Consider the following 26,316-nt stretch of genomic DNA (forward strand, 5'->3'; position numbering starts at 1 on the left):
TGGAAAAGAAGATTACAATTGCTATACTGTATCTGTGAATGTATGCACCAAAATTTATTAAAAGATTATTTATATAAGTAATGAGTAATTACTATATATATTAATGTGGAATATATTTATAAGAAATACTGAAGAAATTATTAATAATCCCTATTTTGTGTATTCTGATGAATCTATTTCAGGGTCCATAACCACTTCTTGACCAATTTCAATAAAAGAAAAAAAAAAGCTTGGCATTTTGTCTCTTGTCATTAACTGCTAGAGTATCTTGTTACTTTACTAGCAGCATGTCTATTGCTAGGGAAGAAAAGGGGAGTTTTTCTTAAATTTTAGGGGTAAAACCATAAATTGTATACATGATATACAATATACAGTTGCTACTTTGCTATCCTAATTTATTTTAAAATGTCAGTTATTCAACAACCTATACATATTTTGATCAAAAGAATTTAAATGCAGTGCTCTGATAATTATGCAAAAACATTACCACTGTATGTGTGTGTGTATAGATTGCCTTACCTTGTGTAAGACACGGGCTCTTGCCGCTGGGAACCGTATGTTAACTTTATTAATTAGCAAAGACAGAGAAAAGATGAAATAAAACAATATAGTAGAAAATATTTGTGTTGAATCCAGAGGGGACCACCTGAAACAGAAGGGATATTTCCCTAAAAAGATCCACTAAGAATGATTTTATTTGGTGTATACTAATTCTAATACAAATCAAAATGAAACTATTATAATTCACTCCCATAATAATTACTGCCAGCAGTATAATGAAATCCAATAATAAACATGGATTCCTTCACTTTGTTAAACCATTCATTCATACATTTTTCTTAACTATAAAATACTGTTTAGAAAGTGCTACAAATAAAACTGTACTTCAAAGTTTAAGAGAAGCAAACATCCATTGAAGAAATAAGAGTTGTTATGAAAAGGGAATTAATGGCTATGAAAATGCAAAAGACATGGTGAATGGGTATACTGTACTGTACTTACTTGAGAACCTTCATCAGTATCATATTTTGGGGGAGGATGCTCAGTTCGCCACTGAACAACATGGGGGACAAGATTTCTTATGGATTCCAGTTGTTCCTCTAAATCGGGAAAATGTAACTCTGTTGATCTCCGACATACACGACCAAATTCTGAAAAATGTAGCAGAGTAATACTTCAAAGACTCGCCAACTATATTCCAATGTCAGTAACATTTATTAACAATGATTTTTTGAAGGATAATATAATCAATTGAAGGGAAGAAAATCTGAAAGTTATACATTGGGTCATGTATATTTCAATAACATTTTCTTCAATTTTAGATGTTCACTAATCAATAAAGGCAGACACAAAATTACATAAAACATTTTATCTTTGAAACAAAACATTAAACAAGTGAAATTAACTAGAGCTAATTTCTATCAGAAAGCAGCATATAAATCTAGAATCAATCATAAGATATCCATCAATTATTCAAATTCATGTAGAATCTCAAGATACTTAAGCTAAACATGAAGAAGCATTTAGCATAAATTCCTTAATAATTGGATAGGTAAAGTTCACTCAAAATCAAAGGTAAATGCCACAGAACACCAAAGGTAAAGGTCACATTCTTTCAATGGTATAAATGCTTCATAACTGACTCCTCATTTGTGATATTTTTCACATATTACAAAGATAGTTTTACAACAATCATCTTTAACAAGTTTAATCCTTAAAATATCAAAAATTTTAAGTAATTTTTATTTTTCCTAACATACTTACCGAGAACTACTTTCTTAGGAGTTACCTGTAATCTCCTCTCTACCGACCAGAGTTTTGTGTAGTACACTATACCCTACACCCGTTTTCTATGGAGGGCTAACCCGAGAGTAAGAGAACGTGCCCCGAGGGTAGCCTTGAGCTAGGTCGTCGTCAGCTTGGGTCCCGTTAGCCAGTAAGTTCCTCGGATGTTGCAACAAGTCCCTGCAAGGGCAGAAAGGAACTCGGGGAAGGTAGGGAGGGCCATTACCCGAAAGTAGTTCTCGGTAAGTATGTTAGGAAAAATAAAAATTACTTAAAATTTTTGATTTGTTCCAACACAAATACTTACCTCGAACTACTTTCTTAGGAGACTTACACTTTAGGAGGTGGGAGTGGCTTCCTGACCTTCAGACCCAGCAAAGCGGACGCCAAGTATCCTAGATATGAACTAGGTTCTTAAAAAATGGGAAACGAACGGTAGGGTAAACTACACAAAGAGCTCACGTTAGTGTCTAAGTACTCACCCTTTGAAAAATCTTCTGATGTTGAGTCCAGTAACAAAGTTGCAGAGACGTGTTCTTCATTGGTTACATAAGTGTGGTTATCTCCGATAGGGATAGGAAACGGGGATTAGGGTGAAAAGGAACGAACCTGTGTCTCCTGGTTTTGCTATCCACGATTGTACCTGGGGCTTCACCGTTAAATCACTTGGAGCGCGGAGATGACTGTCCCAATGGAGAACCCGTCTAAGGACCTTCTTGAGTAATCCTTGAGGTAATGGGCAGTAAAGGTCGACTGGTTCGACCAGGTGCCCGCCCGAAGGATCTGGCCCACTGCCATGTTCTTCTCAAAGGCTAAGGGAATGCTCAGACCTCTGATGTCATGGGGCTTGGGAGTACCTGGCAAGGCTAGTCCCTCCTCCTTGTAGGCCCTGGCAATAACTTGTCTCAACCAAAAGGATATGGTATTCTTCGATACCTGCTTCTTTGTAACACCTGTGGAGACGAAAAGGCTCTTGATGCCCGGCCAGAGATGTGCAGTCCTCTCAAGGTATTTCCTAATGGCACGGACAGGGCATAACCTCAAATCCTCAGGATTCCCAGTCCTAGGAATAGCTGGCAGAGAGAACCCCTCGAATTTAGGATCCCAGACTGCTGGGTTCTGGGTTTTCGCCACGAACGAAGGGACGAACTTGAAAGAGATCTCTCTCCACCCCTTCGAATGAGAGACGTCATAAGACAGCCCATGGATCTCACCTACCCTTTTCGCAGAGGCCAAGGCCAACAAAAAGACCGTCTTGAGAGTGAGATCCCTGTCTACAATATCCTTCATTGGTTCGAACGGGGGGCTACTTAACATCTTCAGGACCCTAGCCAAGTCCCACTGAGGCACCCTAACAGTTTGAGGGGAGCAGGACTGTTCAAAACTCCTGACAAGCATAGAGATGTGTCTAGAGGAGCCCAGGTCGATGCCCTTTAAAAGGAAGACTTGACCCAAGGCTGCTCGTACTCCTTTTATAGCTGGGATTGACATCCCTATCTCCTCTCTGAGATATACTAGAAAGTCTGCGATATCTGGGACTGAGGCTTTGAGGGGTTTGATGCTCTTCGAAGTGCACCACTTCGTGAAAGAGGCCCATTTCGCTTGGTAGACCGCTGCCGACGACCTTCTCAGGTATCGCGACATCCTCTTAGCCGTTCCTGACGAATATCCTTCCTTCCTCAGGAGGCGCTCGATAGTCTCCAGGCGTGAAGGCGTAGAGACTGTGGGTTGTCGTGGAACCTGAGAAAGTGTGGCTGTTGTAGAAGATCTGGCCTGTCGGGTAGTGGCCACGGAGGATGGCTTGTCAGGTCTTATAGGTCTGCGAACCACTCTCTCTCCGGCCACCAGGGCGCTACCAAAGTCATCCTGAAGTTCCGGGCAGCCCTTACTCTGTTGAGCACTTGCCTGATCAACGTGAATGGGGGAAAAGCGTACACGTCTAGGTTGTCCCACTTGTGCTGAAAGGCATCCTCCAAGGCTGCCTTTGGGTCTGGGACAGGAGAACAATACACGGGGAGTTGTGCGTTCAGCTTGGTTGCAAAGAGGTCCATCACCAGGGAACCCCACCGTTGAATGATGAGCTTGGCTACTTCTGGGAGGAGGGACCACTCTGTTCCTACTATCTGATCCATCCTGCTGAGACCGTCGGCTAGGACGTTCTTTTTCCCGGGGATGAACCTTGCCAATAACACTATCTGGTTCGCCTCCGCCCAATCCAGGATCTCCAGGGCGAGATCGCACAACTCCCTTGATTTTAGGCCTCCTTGCTTCTTTATGTACGCTACCACTGTGGCGTTGTCGCACATCAACGCCACAGTGTTTCCCCTTAGTAGATCGATGAAGTGCAGGCAAGCTTTTTGGACTGCCTTCAACTCTAGGACATTGATGTGTAGGCCTTTCTCCCCGTCCATCCAGGTTCCTCTCGCCGTCCCGTTGAGGAGATGGGCTCCCCATCCCTGGTTGGAGGCGTCTGTGAATAGGAGCATCTCGGGAGGCTCGGTCGCGAAGGGCATCCCCTTGAGCGTGTTCGACCGGCAATGCCACCATTCCAGGGAGGGTATTGTATTTGGCAGGACTGGAATTAATTTCTGGGGCGAGTCCAGTTGGTTCCAGAAGTTCTTCAGGTTCCATTGGACGGCCCTGAGCCTGAGTCTCCCCTGGGGAACCAGTTTCTCCAATGACACCAGATGACCTATTAGCCTTTGCCAGTCCTTCGCCCTCCTGGGTTGCCCCGACAGGAAAGGGAGAAGGATCTTCATTAGATTGCTTACCCGCTCCTCTGACGGAAAAGCTTTCACTAGTAGGGAATCCAGTGTCATCCTCAAATAAGTCATTCTGGTGGAGGGAGATAGGTTCGATTTTTCTGGGTTGATCATGATACCCAGACCCTTGCAAAACTGGAGAAGTTTTATACCCTGCTCCTTCAAAACGTCCTCTGAGGAGGAAAGAAGCAACCAGTCGTCCAGGTACCAGATGAGGCGAATACCTCGCTCGTGAGCCCACACCGAGACTGTCGTGAAGACTCTCGTGAATACCTGGGGAGCTGTCGACAACCCGAAGCAGAGGGTCTTGAATTGCAGGATCTGGGTACCCCATTTCACCCGGAGAAACTTCCGGCTTGAGGGGTGGACCGGGATTTGGAAGTATGCGTCCTTGAGGTCTATGGTCATCATGTAGTCTTTCTCCCTCAAGGACAGCAAGACCGACTTCGGAGTGTCCATTTTGAAATCTGTCTTTCGCACAAACTTGTTGAGAGCTGACAGGTCTATCACCGGTCTCCACACCCCGTCGCCTTTTCTACCAGGAACAGTCGGCTGTAGAAACCTGGTCCCGGGTGCAGGACCTCCTCCATGGCGCCCTTCTCCAACATCGTGGACACCTCTTCTTGAAGGGCCGCCCTCTTCAACGGGTCCTTGGGTGCCAGCCACTCCGACAGGCTGGCCGGAATTAAAGGCGGGGGTTCCGTTAAGAACGGTAGCCTGTACCCCTCCTTCAGTACGGATACTGTCCAGGGCTCTGCTCCGTGAGCCTTCCATGCTTGCCAATGTAGTCTGAGGCATCCCCCAACCTGAGGCTTGGGCAGGAGTATGGGGCCTCCCACTCTACCTCCTCCTGGAGGAACGGCCTGAACGGCCTCTCCTGGAGGCAGAATACCCTGTTCTGAACGAGGCAGACGCTGCTGGAGCTCCTCTACGGGGGGGCTGTGGTGCTGAAGCCCACGAGGAAGAAGGGGCTTCTCTCCTCGTCAGGTTAGGCGGGGCCTGAGAAGTAGAGGGCCCATCTGATGCTGATCTCTTTTAGGAGGGCCCCCTTTCCGGTTGGGGCCTGGGAGCGTTCACTTCCTTTCGTTTAGCCACCTTCTCCATAATCTCTTCTAGCTCTTTCAAGGGGAACAAGGAGTCACCCCACACAGGAAGGCTCCTCATGGCCCTCGCCTCCCTGTCTGGGACCTTCCGGGAAAGCTTCGCCAGAATAGTGTCCCTTTTGCGAAGAACCCAATTCGCTGAAAGGGCAGGGACTGATACGTAAGGAACTTCAGGGTCTTGCCCCCAGAGATGATAAGCTCCCTCAGGAGGTTTTGCTGCTCCGGGTCCGTTAAGTCATATGTGGCTTGAACACCTACCAGTGTGGAAGCTCACCAGTCCAACCAAGAGGAGTTGCACCAAGTCTTTCGACATCTCCTCCATCATCGCAGCCTCCGACTGCGAAAAGCAAATCGGGGCTGAAGAGGCTCTGTCCTCCAGGGCACCCTGTCCTAGAACGTCGAGGGCAGGCTCCACTTTGCAGGCTCCCGGTCGTTGTCCCTCTGGCACATAGAACCTACTCTGTGTCTTGAGCCCTTGGAGCAACTTCGAGGAGCTCTGCGTTTTGGGAGCTTCGGCATTGCCTGCCACAACTCTATCAACATGAGCCCGTCCCAGGACGAGATCTCGGGCCACAGGCAGGGCAAGGGAGGTTTTCTGTTGGACGGGTGCCTGCATCAAGCGGGTCAGGCTGGACCTCCAGTAGTCCTCATCGGTTGGGACCGGTTCCTCAATCCGATGATGCCTTCGAATCAGGCCTATAACCTTCCGATAGGCCGAGTCCTCGGTCGGGGAACCTTCTCTACCGTCAGCAGTACCTTCCGCCTGATCCCGAGGAGCCGGGTCACCGGGCACTCCCACTGGGCGCTTTGGTTCTGGAACAACAGGCACTCCCCTGCAGTGGTACCGGTCTTCCCCGGCAGGAACCTCCGCACCAGGTTCGGGGGTCAGAACTGGCATCGCCGTGCCGGCGAGGACTACCGTCTGTGTATTCTCTCTGGGGGACGAGGACGCGGATCCCGTGGGCTGACCCGACGGAGGGAACCGTTCCTTTAAGTCCGAGGGCCGAACCAGCTGTGCTGATTCGGCCAGGCTGCCCGTACGGAAGTACGGTTCCCCTCGCTGGGCGGGATGAACCGGAAGCTTCGCGGCCTTACGCCTGCCTGAAGCGGCCTTCTCGCATTTCTCCCTGCGAGGGTCATATCTGCGTCTGGAGGAAGGCCTTCGCGGCGAGAAATCCCTGGACTGCCGTTCCGGGGAACGCTGCAACTCAGACTTACGGAGAACGAAGACCCAATCACCATCGGGGGACCTACTCCTCCTGTACTTCCTCTGTGGAGAGCGGGACCGTTTTCTACTGAACCTCGAACGGGATCTTGAGCGGGAACGCCTGCTCCTGGACCACTCCCTCCGTCGCCGATGTCTCCTCCTCGTTTCCTCTTCTGAAGAGAACGAAGCCCCACCATCTGAAGAGCCCGACGAAACTGTACCACCCGAACGACGGGCAGAAGCGGGGGCTATGGAGGGCTTCGCGACCTGCTGCGTACCAGAGGTCGAGGGTTGTAGGAAGGTCTCTTGAACTGCCGTCAGAGGAGCTGGAAAAGAGGTTTGGCGCACTACACTAGGGAACCAGGTATCCAGCCCCTCTTCCATCCGCATTGGGGACCTACCTAGCGTTTTAGGGAGCCTCCACCCGAATGGCTCACTTACCGTGGAGTCCAACTTACCCTGGGCGTCACCAGCCACTGAAGAACCTGAAACACAGGCCCACGAAGCGGGCGAAGAAACAGGCACAACATTACTACATCACAAGGGGTCGTCGGAGGAAACGTGCCCCCCAAGCACAAGGGCAGAGTCTCCAGAACCCCCAGACACAGCACTACCAGGCCCCCCACTAGCCTGAGAAGACCCAGCAACCCCCACTTCACACACATTAGACTCCTGGGGAAGGGCCCTCGGCTCTTTCCCCGCAACTGACTTACCTCGTCCCCTACTCTGGGTAGGGGAAGTCGAGACAGAAGCCCCGTTGGACCGTCCACTGGGTGACAGTAACGGCGAAGAGATGCTAGATTTCCTGGGCGAACGTTTCGACGACTTTTTCTTCTTAGTGCCGTAATGCACCCACTGAAAATCACTCCAACTAACACACTCAAAGAACGTATCCAATGGCGAGCACATCCTGCCCCTACAGGAAGAGCAAAGGGAGTGAGGGTCTACTTCGGGCTTGGAAAGGAACGCTCCACTCGACTTTCCGGCTCTAGGCCCAGGACAACGGCGGATCTGCTCCATCGCACACAACCACAAGGCACAGGAACGAAGGGAATCAACAAGGAATACACTTGGAAAGCACAAGGAATACACTTGGAAAGCACAAGGAAGGGTAGTGAACACGCAAGAACGCAAGGGATAAGCACAGAGATACCACGCGGGACACACGAGTCGGACACAAAGGGTCGTAAGAGACGAGAGGGACGTGATGGTATCACGTCGCGACCAGAGAACTTACTGGCTAACGGGACCCAAGCTGACGCCGACCTAGCTCAAGGCTACCCTCGGGGCACATTCTCTTACTCCCGGGTTAGCCCTCCATAGAAAACGGGTGTAGGGTATACTACACAAAACTCTGGTCGGTAGAGAGGAGATTACAGGTAACTCCTAAGAAAGTAGTTCGAGGTAAGTATTTGTGTTGGAACAATCAAAGGTTAACCTATACATCTATGGTCAGCTTTATGAATCCAATCACACATCCAATTTCTAAAACACATAAGAAAGTCTTTGGTAAGGTCGCAACAGTACATCCGATACTCGTTGCGGCCGAAGACAAAGAAGTGAATAGTTTTTGATAGGAGGGATGGGCGGGGTTATTCGGCCACATACTGAGGCTGCCGTGAACTGATTTCAATGGCTATTCTAGGTTGCGTTGAAGACATTCATATTTTAAAGAACGAAAAGTTTGCATACACGTAGGAACAAAATATGACTATGGCATTAAATGTTATGACCAAAATACAGTACAGTATTAAATACTATCATAGATACTGATACTAAAGCAATACTTTGGCTTACAAGTACAGTAACTCAGAATATGAGCAAATTGGTAAACTGAACAAGCATAAAAAGTCAAAATGGTTTACAAGTACAATATTGTATGGGTCTGAGCAAAAATTTCCCTCAAAGCATTTCTGGTGGACAATTATGGTAAGAACACGATTATCTCGCAATGCACAAAATTTCTCTGGTGTAATCATATAATACCTGTAAGTCTCAAACTAATATGATTTAAATTTTTATGAGTTGAGATATGCTTCTATGAATATGTTGTATACAGTACAGTATTAACTTTTATGTTGGTAATTAGTTTTTAAACTAGGCGTATGTCTTAAGAAACCTCTTGGGTATTTTGTAGGTTTCACACAAACCAGAAAGGAGAGTTGGCATGTAGTAACTTTTTCATCTAATTTCCATGGTATTAAAATGGTTTGCAGTACACTGTGTTATTTTCCATTGTGAATTATTAAATTTTATTAATTTATGATGGTAGGGATTACAATTTGTTCACTAAATAACATTACATAACTGTATAAACTTTTCAAAATGAATGTACAGTATGAATATTTATGAATAAGTGGAACACATCAAGTGAATTTCCTTTATTTCTTTAGGGAAACTTTTTTTTTGGGTTGTGAGCTGGCACCAGAAATGAATTAAACTTGTATATTATTCCAAAAGTACAATCATACGCTCAAACTATGGATTCTTTTTGAAGCATCAAATAATCAAGGAAATTCCATATGCCCAACTAAATACATTATACTCAGTAGATTTAAACAAATCCTCACAATGTACAGTCATACTTCCTATATGTCATTAAGCATGGTCTTTCTTTTATTTTACATACCTTTTTGTCATAAAAAAAATGACATAAATCCTTTTAATCAAACTTATATTAAGTCAGCAAGAGACAAAATTTCACATAAAATTACAAAAATTGCAAAATCACAAAAGAATAATGTTTAAAGATATAAAAAAAAATATAAGTTGATGTATAAAAGAATTTTTAAAAGGTTAGAAATATTAAAAAAAAAAAGACATCCATAGTATCGTCTTATGTACTAGACTTTCAAGTATTTGCCTTCCCAAGTTGTTGCAGCAATGCTGATCAGCACCAAATGTTAAAGTCAAATCACATCAAACAATAGAAGGATTGCATCACGGTGACACATGAGCCCAGATATTGAAATAAAGATTTTTAAAAAATTTAATGATTAATTCAAAAGCTTAAAAGTATCATAATGTCTTATTTACTTGACATTTGAGTGTTTACCTTCAGGTAGGTCTGATGTTTGGTTGAGTTTGGGGGATGGCTCTTGGAAATATACACAAACATGTACTTACATACTGTACATGGTAATGTATTATATTCATAGTTTCCTTTGTGTTGAATATGTGATTTTAATACTTGTTGCCATGACTCCAAAGAAAGTGCCCAGTGTTTATGATAGTAACTGTGGTGCTATATTTCTTAAAAGACAAGCCACATATGTTAAAACACTGTGATAATGGAAAGGTTGTTGCTCTTTCTTTTCACTCGAGTCAGACGATGGCAGTGACTACAGGACATGATACGGATGAGAATTTAAGTAACATCAAATATGCTGATTCAGGAAAATGGAACAATTGCATCAATAAGAGAAGAAGCAGACTCATCACATCCCGATAAGCCAGCTGTTCATTTGGTACAAAATTTTCTTGTTTTTTTAATACATTCTTTACAATTAAAAATGATAAATCTATTAGAAAGGAATTGCAAAATTTAAACTATTGAATGACATACAGTATTGTACATTACCACATTAGCAACAAGAGATTCCTTATATGGGTTTAAAGGAGTTCTACTTTTAAAGATTACCGGTAATTCATGTTAAGTCATAAGTATTGGAACCAATTAATGGCATCAGGAGAGGTATGATTGTACATCACTAATGTCTGGAATATCTGTAAATATACTATATACTGTACAGTAGTAGAATTATTACCTTGCTTTATTCCTGAATATGTGCTGACGCGATAATCTACTAGTAGAACCAATCCATTTAAATTGTGGGAATAAAGACTCATTGATGTCTGGATTCTCTGTGGTGGAATGTCACTGCAATGAATGAAATCAATGAAGTCTTTGATATGAAAATACTTCAGCATAAATATACAGTAGTTTCCTGACAAAATAATCTACAAGTAGAAACAGTTCATTTCAACTATGAAAGTGAAGACTTAGCAGTGGTTGAGTTCTCCAAGGCATAAAGTACTATCAAATCAGCATTCCAAATAAAATTAATAATTAAAAACTATTTTAATAAACTGTATTTACTTATGTGTAGCTTGGTCAGGTTCTAATAATTTGTGTGGCACTCCAGATACTAGCATTTCTTAACCTGAATCTAGTTTTTGATTGGTATGTATCTTATTCTCTGAAGAGAATATGACAAATTCGAAGATAATTTGTATTTTTCCTAACCATACAAACCTTAGCTATTTACAAAGGGTTTACTTTTAGCGCAGCTGAAATGACGAGCCAATAGTTTTTAACGAGGGTTAATTACCCCCGCGCTAGTTAGCGGGGGGTGGGGAAGGGTAGCTTGCTACCCCTCCCCCCTCCACACACCGGTGACTTGCTTCACTTCACTTAGAGGTAGGACTTGACTTGGGGGTCAGGGATGGCGGGCACATATGTGTAAATAGCTAAGGTTTGTATGGTTAGGAAAAATACAAATTATCTTCGAATTTGTCATTTGTTCCGTAACCGAAATACAAACCACGCTATTTACAAAGGGTGACTTACCCCTTAGGAAGGGTGGAAAGTCCCCAGCCTTACTGACTTCGGCTTGCCCGGGGGCTCGATCCCTTAGTGAGCAGCACTAGAGAGAGGGAGCCCCTGTACCTCACAGGTTCCTAGCATCGCTAGGAACGAGTGGCCTACATAAGTAGTGTGAGGAGGAGAGTGTGACTCGTCCTATGAAGTTGACCTTGAGACCTTCAGATAGGAATTCTAGGATAGGACGTTCCCCATACCACCTCGTCAGGGTATGGGAGACGCAACAGTATTAAGCTTAATACTAGGAGCACAAAGAAGCATGGGTTACCTGCAGAGGTCGAGGTCAGCTATGCGAGGACCAGGATGCTGCTTCCCCAAGAGAGGGGAGAATGAAGAAAGAAGTAAGGGTCAGACATACTCTTTCATTCACACAGACTAAGACCGGGTAACAACGCCCTCAACCTACTGCTACTTGTCCAAAAAGGAGCCTGAGGTTAGACCAGCTGTTGTGCAGCCACCACAGGGCCGATAGAGAACGTATCGAGGCTCCTGTGGGTCACGTCTTGCAGGTAGTGGGCTGTGAAGGTCGTTTGACGCTTCCAGACCCCCGCTTGAAGTACCTGCGTCACAGAGAAGTTTCTCTTGAAGGCCAGGGATGTAGCAATACCCCTGACATCGTGGGCCCGAGGGCGACGTGACGGAGGAGGGTCAGGATTCAGGGCATGGTGGATAACCCTACGAATCCAAGCAGAGATGGTGTTCCTTGTGACCCTCCTCTTTGTCCTGCCTGTGCTCACAAACAAAGCTCGCACATGAGGACGGACTGCAGCCGTTCTCTTCAAGTAGTACCTCAGACACCTCACTGGGCATAGTAGCAGCTGGTCTGGGTCGTTTGTTACAGAACGGAGACTCGCGATCCTGAAAGAGTCGAACCGAGGATCCGGCACTCCAGGATTCTGAGTCTTGGCCACAAACTCAGGGACGAACCTGAACGTTACCTCCCCCCATCCCCTTGAATGGGCGATGTCGTACGAGAGACCATGAAGTTCACTAACTCGCTTGGCCGAGGCCAAGGCGAGTAGGAAAGCCGTCTTCCAAGACAGGTGGCGATCGGAGGCCTGGCGTAATGGCTCGAAGGGAGGTCTCTTGAGAGACCTGAGAACTCGAACCACGTTCCAAGGAGGGGGTCTCACTTCCGACTGGGGGCAGGTAAGCTCATAGCTACGTATGAGTAAAGAGAGTTCTAGCGATGAAGAAATATCCACGCCCTTCAATCTGAAGGCCAAGCTTAAGGCTGAGCGATAGCCTTTCACTGCCGAGACAGAAAGGCGCATTTCTTCTCGCAGATACACAAGGAAGTCCGCTATTGCTGGAATAGTGGCATCGAGTGGAGAGATACCCCTTCCACGACACCAACCACAAAAGACTCTCCACTTCGCTTGGTAGACTCCCTCAGAGGACCTTCGCAGGTGCCGAGACATTCTCTCCGCAACCTGTTGCGAAAAGCCTCTCTCCGCGAGGAGACGCTGGATAGTCTCCAGGCGTGAAGCCGAAGCGAGGCTACGGCCCTGTGAGGGACACCGGAGTGGGGTTGTCTGAGAAGCTCGTGTCGTGGAGGAAGCTCCCTTGGGAGTTCCGTCAGGAGTTGCAGAAGGTCCGGAAACCATTCCGCGTGATGCCATAGCGGAGCTACTAGAGTCATGGAACAGTTGACCGATAGTCTGGTCCTGTTGAGCACCCTTCTCATCAGACAGAATGGTGGGAAGGCGTACACGTCGATGTTGTCCCACCGTTGCTGGAAAGCATCTTGCCAGAGTGCCTTGGGGTCCGGGACTGGTGAGCAGTACAGGGGCAGCTTGAAGTTCAAGGCTGTCGCGAACAAGTCCACCGTCGGGGAACCCCACAAAGTCAGGACTTTGTTGGCTATCTGAGGATCCAAAGACCACTCGGTACTCACTATCTGCGAAGCCCTGCTCAGACTGTCGGCGAGCACATTCCTCTTGCCAGGAATGAAGCGAGCTGATAGTGTTATCGAGTGGGTTTCGGTCCACCTCAGAGTCTCTACTGCAAGATGGGATAGCTGTTGCGAAAAAGTGCCTCCCTGCTTGTTGATATAAGCCACTACCGTGGTGTTGTCGCTCATCACCACCACGGAGTGACCCGCCAGGAACCGTTGGAACTGTTGAAGGGCCAGAAAGACGGCCTTCAATTCTAGCAGGTTGATGTGTAGGCACTTTTCTGATTCTGACCAAAGGCCTGAGGCCCTCTGGTTCAGAACGTGCGCCCCCCACCCTTCTTTTGACGCGTCCGAAAACAGAGTCAATTCCGGGGGAAGGACGAGAAGACTCACTCCCTTTCGCAGGTTCTCGTCGGCCAGCCACCACCGCAAGTCCGTCTGTTCCAGAGACCCCATTGGGATCAGAGTGTCCGGGGAATCGGATCCTTGATTCCACCGGGACTTGAGCCGCCATTGAAGGGATCTCATCCTGAGGCGGCTGTTTGGAACCAGACGGGCCAGGGAGGATAGGTGGCCCAAGAGACGCAACCACGATTGGGCGGGGAGTTCTTTTCGCCTGAGGAAAGGTTCCGCCACCCTCCTCAGCCTTGCTATCCGGTCGTCTGATGGAAAGGCTTTGTGGAGATTGGTGTCTATTAGCATGCCTAGATAAACCAGTCGCTGGGACGGCTGCAGAGAGGACTTCTCGAGGTTTACCACGATCCCCAGATCCTGGCAAAGATCTAGAAGCCTGTCTCGGTGTCGAAGAAGGGTCGACTCCGAGTCTGCTAGGATCAGCCAATCGTCTAGGTAACGAAGGAGACGAATGCCGTTCCTGTGCGCCCAAGTCGAAATCAGGGTGAACACTCTGGTGAACACCTGAGGAGCTGTGGAGAGACCGAAACACAGCACCTTGAACTGGTAGATCTTGTTGTCTAGGCAGAATCTCAGGTACTTCCTGGAAGACGGATGGATTGGGATCTGGAAGTACGCGTCCTTTAGATCCAGTGTACACATGAAGTCTTGTGGTCTCACCGCAAGTCTGACTGTGTCTGCTGTCTCCATGCTGAACCGGGTTTGTTTGACAAACCTGTTCAGAGCCGAGAGATCGATGACGGGTCTCCAGTCTCCAGTAGCCTTCTTTACAAGAAAGAGTCGACTGAAGAAGCCTGGAGAGCCGTCCACGACCTCCTGGAGAGCACCCTTCTCGAACATGGTCTTGACTTCGGCCTGAAGGGCCAGCCCCTTTGCCGATCCCATGGCATAGGAGCTCAACGACACTGGATTCGCTGTCAGGGGAGGTTGAGATGACGTGAACGGGACGCGATAACCTTGGCCGATCACCGAGATCGTCCAAGCATCGGCCCCGAGATGTTGCCACCTGCGGACGCAACGCTGAAGGCATCCCCCCACAGGTGGACACGCAGGGGGACTGCCACCCCTAGGGCTTGCGGCCGCGGCCGCCACCCCTAGAAGTCTTGCCTCCCCTGGAGGACTTACCACCCCTCTTGACCTTGGCTGGAAAGGGCTGGGGCTTAGACACCACTTTCTTAGCTGCCGGTGCCTGTTTTGGAGCCTTACGAGGCTGTTGCTGCTGTTGTGGCGGGGCTGGAGGCTTATAGGGCCGAGTTGTAAGGGCCCTGTGGAGGAGGGAGTCCGTGCTGGATTTCCTCCACCTCTCAGCCGTTCGCTCCAAGTCTTGAGGCTCAAACAGGCTCTCCCCCAGGAGGGAGGCATGTCGGAGCCTACACACATCTACGGCGGGGACCTTCGGATGGAATCTCTCGGACACAGCATCGCGACGCTTCAACACCGAGTTGGCCCACAGGGTGGTAACCTGGTGCGCCAAGAACTCGATGGAGCGGGTGCCCGAGAGCAAGAAGGTCTCTAGGGCCTTCCTATTGGTCTCCTTGGACAAGTCCTCAGATCGCAATAGGATGCCCAGAGATCCTAACCAGAAGTCCAGCCACGAAGTGGCCTGCATGGCACACTTAGCGACCTTCTCGTGGTTAAGGATCTCTGCCGCCGAGAACGACACCTGCCGGGCAGAGAGTTTCTCCAAGGGAACTCCCTTCGCCAGCTCCTCCACAGAGTGATGGAGCGGAAGAGCGAGGTTGTGCTCACCCAGGATCTCGAAATACCTCCTCTGCTGAAGGCGAGGAGGAGGGATGAGTTTGTTCCCGGCAGTGGAACGACTGGAGGAGGCAAGAAGTGCGAGCTGAGCATTGGCCCTAGCTCTGGCACTCTTCAGCCCCCGAGACCAGGGCAGAGCTGCACTGGTCTTAGGGGCCTTCCGAACGTCGAACACTTCATCCAGAATTGTGTCTTTGCCTTCACGGGGGGGGATGACTGGATCCGTAAGACTGTTAAGTTGCCTTATCAGGCTTAGGACCTGCCAGAAGGCATGTTCGGACTCTTGCTGTTCTCCTCCCTGTGGGCTGGCAGCTAAGTCTCCTGCCCCAGGAATCTCTTCCTGGGGTGATACGTGGACATTCCCCTGGGTAGTCATGGGTTCCTGTCGAATCCTTGCAGAGGATTTAGGGATGGTCTTGGAATCCTTGGGCTCCCTCCTAGGAGGGATACAGGATCCCAACAACGAGGTTCGAGGGGCCCCTTCCTCACGAGACAATTCTCCTGCCTGAAGCGAAGTCTCCCCCCCTGGTGCCGGGGGGAAGACTACCGGTCCACTGGACTCACCTGAGGACGGAAAGGCCTCGTCCACGGGAGAAGGAGAGAGTACTCGTGCAGGAGAGGGGACCCTCGAGACCGACCTCTTGGGAACCAACTTCGCCCTGGGGGAAGTCACCACGAAGTCCACTCCTCTCTTTCTCTTCAGCGAAGGAGAGACAGCCGCTGGTTTGTTACCCTGGCCGGCGAGTGCTGGTTTCATAACCCTCACTAACGCCCGTGCCAGCGGACCAAACCAAGTCTGCTGCTCAAAGGACACAGAGTCCGAAATCCTCGCTAAGGTGAAAGGGATCGGGCGATCCTTTGGAGTGGACACGACGGTACCTGCCTGAAAAGAAGGTGGGGAAGAATGTTGTAATGACCTGTCCTCGTCCTGCAATACCAACCTGTGCTTGGATGGAGGTGATCCCGAGTGCCGTCTAGGAGCACGCGTCCCTGCTGCTACCACCGGCTGTGGAATTCGCCGCGAACTATGGTCGCGCGAGGGTGAACGGTCGCGCAAAGGCGAATGGTTGCGCGGGCGTACAGGCGAGCGGTCGCGCGGGCGCGCAGGCGAGCGGTCGCGCGGGCGCGCAGGCGAGCGATCGCGCGGGCGCGCAGGCGAGCGATCGCGCGGGCGCGCAGGCGAGCGATCGCGCGGGCGCGCAGGCGAGCGATCGCGCGGGCGCGCAGGCGAGTGGGCGTGAGGGTGGGCAGGTAAAGGAACACGTGTCCGAGGCGACGAACGCAAGCGATGGCGCGACGGCGAGGGATCGTGCTGCCGCGTAGGTGAAGAAGATCGCTGGCGATAATGATCACGTGATGGTAAGCGATGGCGAGCAGCATGTGAAGGTGAATGATTGCGCGCAAGAGGGCGGTCGTTCAGGGTATTGCGATGAGGAGCAGCATGCGTAAGCGGGCGATCGTTCAGGGTTGTGCGATGGCGAGCAGCATGCGTAGGTGAATGATCGCGTGAAAGGGTGCGATGGTGATCAGCATCCGCAGGAAGGCGATCGTTCAGGGTATTGCGATGAGGAGCAGCATGCGAAAGCGGGCGATCGTGCAGGGTTGTGCGATGGCGAGCAGCATGCGTAAGCGGGCGATCGTGCAGGGTTGTGCGATGGTGATCAGCATCCGCAGGAGGGCGATCGTTCAGGGTATTGCGATGAGGAGCAGCATGCGTAAGCGGGCGATCATGCAGGTTCGTGCGATGGCGGGCAGCATGTGAAGGTGATCGCTGGCGAACTGGTGATCGCTGGCGAGCTGGTGATCGCTGGCGAGCTGGTGATCGCTGGCGAGCTGGTGATCGCTGGCGAGCAGAAGGTCGACGCGTGTCCTGTGAGAGGATAGGTTCACGAGCAGGAACGGGAAGATCGCTGGCGCGTTGGCGAACATGTGTTTCTGACACACGATGGTGAGCAGGGAGTTCAGCAGGAACTAAAGGGTGGTCAGAGACCGCAGGGCGATGGTCCTCAAATGAGCGCTGACGCTCGGAAGAGAGCTGACGAGCAGGAGAGCGCTGGCGAGGGGGGCGAACCTCAGGAGAGAGCCGACGAGCAGGTGAGCGTCGGCGAGCAGGAGAGTCTTGGCGAGCAGGAGATCGTCGACGAGCAGGAGATCGCTGGCGAGCAGGAGATCGTCGACGAGCAGGAGATCGCTGGCGAGCAGGAGAGCGCTTGTGCGCTGGCCCTGCTCGCGTAAGGGAAGAATCCCTTAGCCCCGAAGGGACCGTTGCCCGTCGGGTGACGAGTTCTCCAGAAGGCGAAGATCCGGCAGGAGATGGAGAGCGGTCCGCAGAGAGGTTCAAGGAGGGCGGAGTAGTCGGTTGAGGCTGACGAGGAGAGTCCCCCCCGGAGGACGAAGACCCAAAAAGGCGCCTCTTAGTCCCCCTGTAAGGGGAAGGGAGGCCCTTGTGGCGTAGAGGGCGGTGAGCCTTACGGCGGAGGCGGCCTCGGGGGAGATCGTCGGGACCATCGGTCCTCCGAAGGGGAGTCTCCTTCAAAACACTTCCCTCAGAAGGAAGCTGGGCAGCAGTCGAGACCGAAGGACTCACTTCCCCCTTCGAAGGATGCACGGAAGGAGGAGGAGAGCCTAGAGCACCATCACCAGCAACAGCACCTGCGTCGGAAGGCCCAGCCACGTCGGAGGCCTCTGTCACCACGACGTCGACAATAGACAGAGGGTCTACCTCCGCTACCACCGGCGACTGTTTAACAGCGGCCCCCAACGAGACAAGGTCAATAAGAGCGACCCTGGAGGGCAAGCCCTTAAGCCCCAGGGACGACCAAATCTGCAACAGATCATCACTGGATAAAGAATTATTATCAATAACCTCCCCCGGAGGAGGAGGGGGAACCGCCTCGCTATGGGAGGCGACGCCCTCTCCCCCCACCGAAGGTAGGGAAACAGAACAAGGGCCTGCGCTCCCACTCGGACGACTCTCCTTAGGAGGCGGACGAGGGGGAGCTTCGGAGGAGGTTTGGGCGGCGGAAGAAGAGTCCCGAGAACCTTCCTCCTTCAAGGCTAACCCCGGAGGAGAACGGTCTCTCTTGGACTTCTTCTTACGCCGACGGCCAAACCTCTCCCACTGGGAGGCAGACCACTCCCTACACTCACGGCACATGTTATCCTGGTCGCACCGTCGGCCCCGACATTGAGGGCAGAGGGTGTGAGGATCCGTACTCACGTCCGACATGAAAGTCCCACAAGGACGGCCGGCAACTCCAGGGCATGTCCGCATATTAAATAAAAGAAAATAACTGAAGGTCAACTTCCAACCAATCACACAAGCTGTAAAGAAAAAGAAGAAAATTAAAGGCTGTCAGCGAAGGCGATGAACAGACACGTCTGATCACCGCCGAGCCAAAAGTGAAGTGAAGCAAGTCACCGGTGTGTGGAGGGGGGAGGGGTAGCAAGCTACCCTTCCCCACCCCCCGCTAACTAGCGCGGGGGTAATTAACCCTCGTTAAAAACTATTGGCTCGTCATTTCAGCTGCGCTAAAAGTAAACCCTTTGTAAATAGCGTGGTTTGTATTTCGGTTACGGAACAAAAGAAGTTTTGGAAAGAAGTGAAGGAGTAAGGAAGGCTAGTTCAAGAATTGAAGAGACAGTGAAAGATGGAAATGGAAGGTTGTTAAAAGGAGAGGATGCAAGGAAAAGGTGGGCGGAATATTTTGAAAGTTTACTGAATGTTGAGGATAATAGGGAGGCAGATATAATTGCTATTGCAGGTGTTGAGGTGCCAGTGATGGGAGATGAGAATGAGAGAGAGAGATTACAAGAGAGGAAGTGAGGAGAGCACTAAATGAAACGAGAGTAGGAAAAGCGTCTGGTATGGATGGTGTGAGAGCTGAGATGTTGAAGGAAGGGGGTGTGCCTGTACTTGAATGGTTGGTGAGATTATTTAATATGTGTTTTGTGTTGTCAATGGTACCAGTAGATTGGGTTTGTGCATGTATTGTACCACTATATAAGGGTAAGGGAGATGTTCATGAGTGTTGTAATTCAAGGGGTATTAGTTTGTTGAGTGTAGTTGGAAAAGTGTATGGTAGAGTACTGATTAATAGGATTAAGGATAAAACAGAGAATGTAATCTTAGAAGTACAGGGTGGTTTTAAAAGAGGTAGGGGTTGTATGAATCAGATTTTTACAGTTAGGCAGATATGCGAGAAATATTTAGCAAAAGGTAAGGAGGTGTATGTTGCATTTATGGATCTGGAGAAAGTGTATGAAAGAGTTGATAGGGAAGCAATGTGGAATGTGATGAGGTTATATGGAGTTGGTGGAAGGTTGTTGCAAGCAGTGAAAAGTTTCTACAAAGGTAGTACAGCAAGTGTTAGGATAGGGAATGAAGTGAGCGATTGGTTTCCGGTGAGAGTGGGGCTTAGACAGGGATGTGTGATGTCGCCGTGGTTGTTTAACTTGTATGCTGATGGAGTGGTGAAAAAGGTGAATGCTCGAGTGCTTGGACGAGGAGTGAAACTGGTAGACGAGAATGACCATGAACGGGAGGTAAATCAGTTGTTGTTTCCGGATAATACTGTACTGGTTGCAGACGCGGAAGAGAAGCTTGGCCGATTAGTGACAGAATTGGGAAGGGTGTGTGAGAGAAGGAAGTTGAGAGTTAATGTGGGTAAGAGTAAGGTTATGAGATGTACGAGAAGGGAAGGTGGTGCAAGGTTGAATGTCATGTTGAATGGAGAGTTACTTGAGGAGGTGGATCAGTTTAAGTACTTGGGGTCTGTTGTTGCAGCAAATGGTGGAGTGGGAGCAGATGTACGTCAGAGAGTGAATGAAGGATGCAAAGTGTTGGGGGCAGTTAAGGGAGTAGTAAAAAATAGAGGGTTGGGCATGAATGTAAGGAGAGTTCTGTATGAGAAAGTGATTGTACCAACTGTGATGTATGGATCAGAGTTGTGGGGAATGAAAGTGACGGAGAGAAAGAAATTGAATGTGTCTGAGATGAAGTGTCTAAGGAGTATATGGCTGGTGTATCTCGAGTAGATAGGGTTAGGAACGAAGTGGTGAGGGTGAGAACGGGTGTAAGAAATGAGTTAGCAGCTAGAGTGGATATGAATGTGTTGAGGTGGTTTGGCCATGTTGAGAGAATGGAAAATGGCCGTCTGCTAAAGAAGGTGATGAATGCAAGAGTTGATGGGAGAAGTACAAGATGAAGGCCAAGGTTTGGGTGGATGGATGGAGTGAAGGAAGCTCTGGGTGAAGGGAGGATAGATGTGAGAGAGGCAAAAGAGCGTGCTAGAAATAGGAATGAATGGCGAGCGATTGTGATGCAGTTCCGGTAGGCCCTGCTGCTTCCTCCGGTGCCTTAGATGACAGCGGAGGTAGCAGCAGTAGGGGATTCAGTGTTATGAAGCTTCATCTATGGTGGATAACGGGGGAGGGTGGGCTGTGGCACCCTAGCAGTACCAGCCAAACTCGGTTGAGTCCCTTGTCAGGCTGGGAGGACGTAGAGAGGAGAGGTCCCCTTTTTTGTTTCATTTGTTTGATGTAGGCCTACCCCCAAAATTGGGGGAAGTGCCTTGGTATATGTATGTATCTACAGTACTGTACTGTACTTGGTTTGGTCTGATTGCTGCTCCAAACCAGTTTTGAGCAGGATGACATGGTATCTTTTTCATATTTATTTATTACTCATTCATTCACTTCTGCATTTCTTCTCTGTACTGGAGGAGGGGGAGACCAAAGAGAAGGTGGATGAAGTGTATAACAGCAGATATGGAGTTGAAAGATCTCACAGTGGAGGATATCGGAGACAGAAGAAATTGGAAAAAGCTTTCAGGAAATTGAAAAGCTTTAGTCGAAGAAGAAGAAGACTGAAATTCTTTTTGTATTAGGGTGCTTGGGTTTGTACTATTCTGCTTTCCAAAGTTGGGTTGAAGCTAGGCTTGTAATAATAATATACAGTGATATAGATATAAAAAAGAGCATGATCTAAGAGTACGGGTGATCACTACGCTTTCGGCAGTTTATGTTTATGTCAAAGAGTAAGACTCTAAGACGTAATCTCCTTTTCACCATGATTTGCATAAGGAAAAGATTATTGTTGTGTATTTTCACCCTCAATAAAAATACTGATAACTTTAATATAGTTAATAATAACATCAAAATATTTTACAAACCCATTTTGTATGGGAGGGATTGAGAGATCATATTACCAATATAACCAAAACGGCGGTTGTTTGTAGCCCACAGGCTAAAGCTGGATGGCTATTACCGTATGAGATACATGAGGACTTTCCCCAGACCTATTTTCAAACAACCATATTTTACTTGTAAGAAAATATGGCAATTGACAATTCAGGATATGCAATATTTGTGACCAAGAGCCTTGTTCAAGAATTAGTAGTGTATACATTAAAATAAAGTCAAAGCAACCATGAATACTCACACCAATTGCATAAAAAAGGTGGGAATTGGAGAGAAAAGATGAAATTAAAGTAAATTCTAACAGTAATAAGAAAAGTATTTACAATCACCACCTTAGCCAAGATTCACTTAGTGATGTTACTTATTGGATACTCTTCTCAGAACTGAAATTTTTACATCAGAGAATGATGAATACTCTTTTTCAAGGAGGACTCTATATCTCTGGAAACTTATCACAATTTTGTAAAATGGCATAGGCAGATTTAAAGTTTGTCCTTTGTATTATAAATAAATACAAAAATAGAAATAGGTACTCTACAGTGCATAAACTTATAACAAATCATTACTGTTTGCACTATCATAAAAGGCAGAATGTTATATGTCATTTACTTATGGAAGTTTACAAGCTTTCTAATTTGCATGCTTTGCACTTACCTTACTTCATGCGATGCATATTTACAAAGCTGTAAGGCATCGGCTGACAAGAGTCGCAAGTTATGCATTTGTTTCATTTGCGCACCAAGGTGAATCGTAAAACTTTCTTCTAACATGGGTTCATTTGCTTCTACTATAACAGCATCAGTTCCGGTAACAATGAAATCTCTGGAATGAAGACAGGACAGACTTATGGTTACATGACATACTTAAAATTTATCATGAATTATTTTATTATACAAAACCTATGCATAGCACATTTTCAGCAAAGAACATTAATTTAAAGTGGATTTCTAAGCTCTAATGAATCCTTATGAATATAATGTTTGTTATCAATACTAAGAAAGTAAGGAAGTAATGAAGATTATAAGGTAGAGCATACAAAGTATTCCAGTATTGATAGTGAGGTCAAAAGAAAAGCCAGGAATGACTGGAGAGAATATTTAGACAGTAAAGAGGACGAGGCTGACTATGCTATGAATTCAGGAAGTGGCTAAGGTGTAAGAATTGCTCATAGAATTATTAATGAAATCTCGATTGGGGCAAAGAAGAAGAAGCATATACCTAACAAAAAGAGAGATGGCTCTGTTATAGCAACAGAAGATAAAGAAAGACCACATTGGATTTTACACTTTAGTGAGGTTATGAAAAGAAGATATGAAGGTAATAAAATGATTTATATACCTGAAGCTGATGAAGACCTTGATGTGCCCATGAATGAATACAGCGTGCTTGAAGTCGAAGCTATTGTCAAAAACTAAAGAGATGAAAAGACCCGGGATACAATGGAATAACTGCCGAGATGATACTGGCCGAAAATGAAATGACCCCCTGACTACTTACAATATTATTTTGTAGAATGTGGCAAGAAGAGGCAAAACCTGATGAACGGTTGTTAAGAGTGTTGGTGAAAATAGCAAAGAAGGGAGACCTGACTGATTGCAATAATTACAGAGGCATAACACTTACATCAGTTATGAAAATATATAGTATGCTTATTCTAAAGAGAGTGGAGAGTAAGATTGATGAAAAGCTTAGAGACGAGCAAGCAGGATTTAGAAAAGGTAGAAATTGCACGGACCAAATTTTCATTTTGAGACATGTACAGCAATGATTAATATAGAAATCCCCTATTGATGGCATTTGTGGACTCTGAAAAAGCCTTTGATAGTGTGCACTGGTCACTTTTGTGGAGAGTTCTGCGATATTATTGAATTCTTCTTAAATACAGTATGTAAATTTGATTATGTCTGTTCATGAGCATAGCAAGTGCAAAGTTGATGTGAATGAATATCAAATGAATTTCCAGTGAATAGCGGAGCACTCCTAGGGAACATGTTTGTCACCTATATTGTTTACCCACCTCATGTATTTTGAATAGTTATATAGTTATATGAGTAATAAGTCTTTTATATGGTTTTATTTTCTTTGATTAGTTTGATTTTAAAGCTAGTTAGGCCGTTCTTGGAAGTATATCTTCGTAATTGTATACTTATGATGATTTTTATTAATTTTACATAATAATAATTGCAGATAGGCTGAAGATGTCAGAAGTTATGTCGAAAGCTACCAAATAAAGATGATGATAGCAGCATTGGATTGGATTGGTGATAGGAATCTAGCAGACTTAGAGTATGCTGATGATGCTGTCCTTATTAGCAGAACACCACAGTATTTGCAATGCTTGCTTACCAGAATGCATGAAATATCACACAAGGTTGGGCTGAAGATAAATAGAAGAAAGACAGAGATGATGAGAACAGAGTATGCAATGGAAGATAAAATATCATTGGAAGGAGAAAGGATTAATGAGGTAGAATCATTTAAGTATTTAGGAACTATGATCTCCAATACAGGGTCTTTAGAATTAAGGGTTTAGTGAAAGATTGAAAAAAGCAAATCAGACAATGGCTAGGTTAAGTAAAATTTGGAAATCAAATCACCTGGAATTACATATAAAAATCACTCTATATATCAGTTTAGTGAGATCGATGTTAGTCTATGGACATGAGTCATGGTATGACAATGAATCAATATTCAATAGATTTAATAGATTTGAGAACAAGGCCCTCAGAAAGATATTGGTAGTTAAATGGCAGGACTGGATCAGAAATAAAACTACAGTATAAGAGACATTACTCTAGTGCCATATTTGGATGAGATCATGATGAGAGGTAGATAGAGATGGTTTGGGCATACTCTTCACACTCCCCAAGAGAGATTAGTTCACCAAATGTTCAACTGGGCTCCACAAGGCACTAGAAGAGTTGGAAGATCCAGGCCTACATGGCTGAGGACTATGAAGTGCGAAGTAGATGATGATGAATGGAGAAGTATTGAATAAAAAGCTCAAGATAGAGACAACTGGCAAAATTTAACCGAGGCCCTTTGCGTCAATAGGTGTAGGAGATGATTATGACCCTATTAAATGTAAAATCACTATAAATAGCTGGCTGTATCTATAGATGGAGTAGAAAGAAACAAGAAGGAAAGAAAAACATAAATAATGCTTGTGCCATGGTGAATAAGGGTCCCCACACTAGCAGTGCAATACTCCCCCTGAAAGAATACAGTATCTCAAAAGTTCTTTCATACTAGATGAGAGGTTTGAGTATTGTATTGACCTTTATGAGGTACAAATGCTCTAATTATTACTGGCCAACTTATGACCAAACCCACTAAAAAAGGTAAAATGGGAGAGAAATAACTAACTTTGGAGTTACAGGCGTTGTCACTTCCTTTCCAGCAAATGATTCCATGACAAAATTCTTAAATTCCTTCTTCTGCTCTTCTTTAACAACTGATATAGTTGATGACCATTGCTCCTCCATTAGCTCAGAATCTCTTGTATGTCTTTGAGAAAGGTTAGTCACATCTGCATCTGTTAAATGAACCCCCACATCATCTAATGCTTTGTTTACTTCTTCCTTTTGCCTGAAGATATAAATAAATACCAAGTGTACACTATCTTGTATGAAAAAGGGACACTGTCAATTTAAAATACCAAGGGAATACCATATTGCAAACAGAAATGAAAGATTAAATCAAATTTTACAACACAATATTTCTTATAAAATTAATCTCTTTCAAACAAAAATATCAGGACAAATAAATCATACCTATCCATCATTTCTTCAACAGCAGCTTCTCTTTGGGCAACAAGGGAGCTCATAGCACCAGCATAGGAGTGTTCAATGCCAAGTAGATTCACAGCTGTTGGTGAATGTACTAAACTGTGGTACATCGTTGCAAACATTTCATTCTCACAACCTTCATCTTCTTGCTGTTTACTCACCTAAAAGAAATTATAAGAATTATCTGTTATCTAATTTTTACTGCTACACTTTGAAACATGCATATCACTGTCTACTAAAATCTGAGTGAAATGACACTATAGAGTTATGAAGTAGAATAAAATAGAATTTTACCATTGTGATCAAGCTTTTTGGAGGGGAAATATTTATTGTACTTCGACAATAATTACACAGAGGAATGAAACACCAACACGAGAACGTATTTAGTCAACTTTTCAATAGGTGACATAAACATTATTGAGGGAGTAACTGATAGACAACCCAAGGAAGTGGATCCAACTAACAATCCATGATCCATTACAGTAACTTTGGATCCTTAGATTTAATTCTGCCTTAAAATATCTCAAATCTTGACAGTAATTTTTATTTTCCTTTGATAAAAATATAACTTAAGCAAAGCTGAAAAGGCTGTTAAAAATGTAATGAGGTTGCTATAAATACCTTCAGGAAGTGCAACTTGAAGGACTAAGTTTTGTACATTTATGAAAAATACAAATTACTTATAAAATCTGTGATTTGTTCTTACACAAACATAAGCCATCATTCTTTAATAGGAGACTTATCCTTGGGAGGGTGGGAGTGCTTATGAAGCAATTTCTGGTTGGTTTAACTTTCCAG

At 46.4% G+C, this 26,316-nt stretch overlaps 1 protein-coding gene across 2 annotated transcripts in view; it reads right to left on the reverse strand.

Annotated features, from left to right (window-relative positions):
* The window catches only part of LOC137629733 (FERRY endosomal RAB5 effector complex subunit 3), a 64,688-nt gene that overhangs the window by 20,118 nt on the left and 18,254 nt on the right, over positions 1–26,316 (reverse strand). For both annotated transcript variants that reach the window (XR_011041597.1, XM_068361311.1), the window contains exons 4-8: positions 25,504–25,679; positions 25,097–25,318; positions 22,385–22,552; positions 10,625–10,737; positions 1,003–1,151 (exon numbers count right to left, since the gene is read on the reverse strand). Coding sequence is in view for 1 of the 2 variants with exons in the window: in XM_068361311.1 (XP_068217412.1) it covers positions 1,003–1,151; positions 10,625–10,737; positions 22,385–22,552; positions 25,097–25,318; positions 25,504–25,679 (828 nt within the window). In the remaining variant the exon portion in view is untranslated. The remainder of the gene's footprint in view (positions 1–1,002; positions 1,152–10,624; positions 10,738–22,384; positions 22,553–25,096; positions 25,319–25,503; positions 25,680–26,316) is intronic.

Source organism: Palaemon carinicauda, chromosome 37, assembly GCF_036898095.1.
Source record: "Palaemon carinicauda isolate YSFRI2023 chromosome 37, ASM3689809v2, whole genome shotgun sequence".
Classification (NCBI taxonomy): domain Eukaryota; kingdom Metazoa; phylum Arthropoda; class Malacostraca; order Decapoda; family Palaemonidae; genus Palaemon; species Palaemon carinicauda.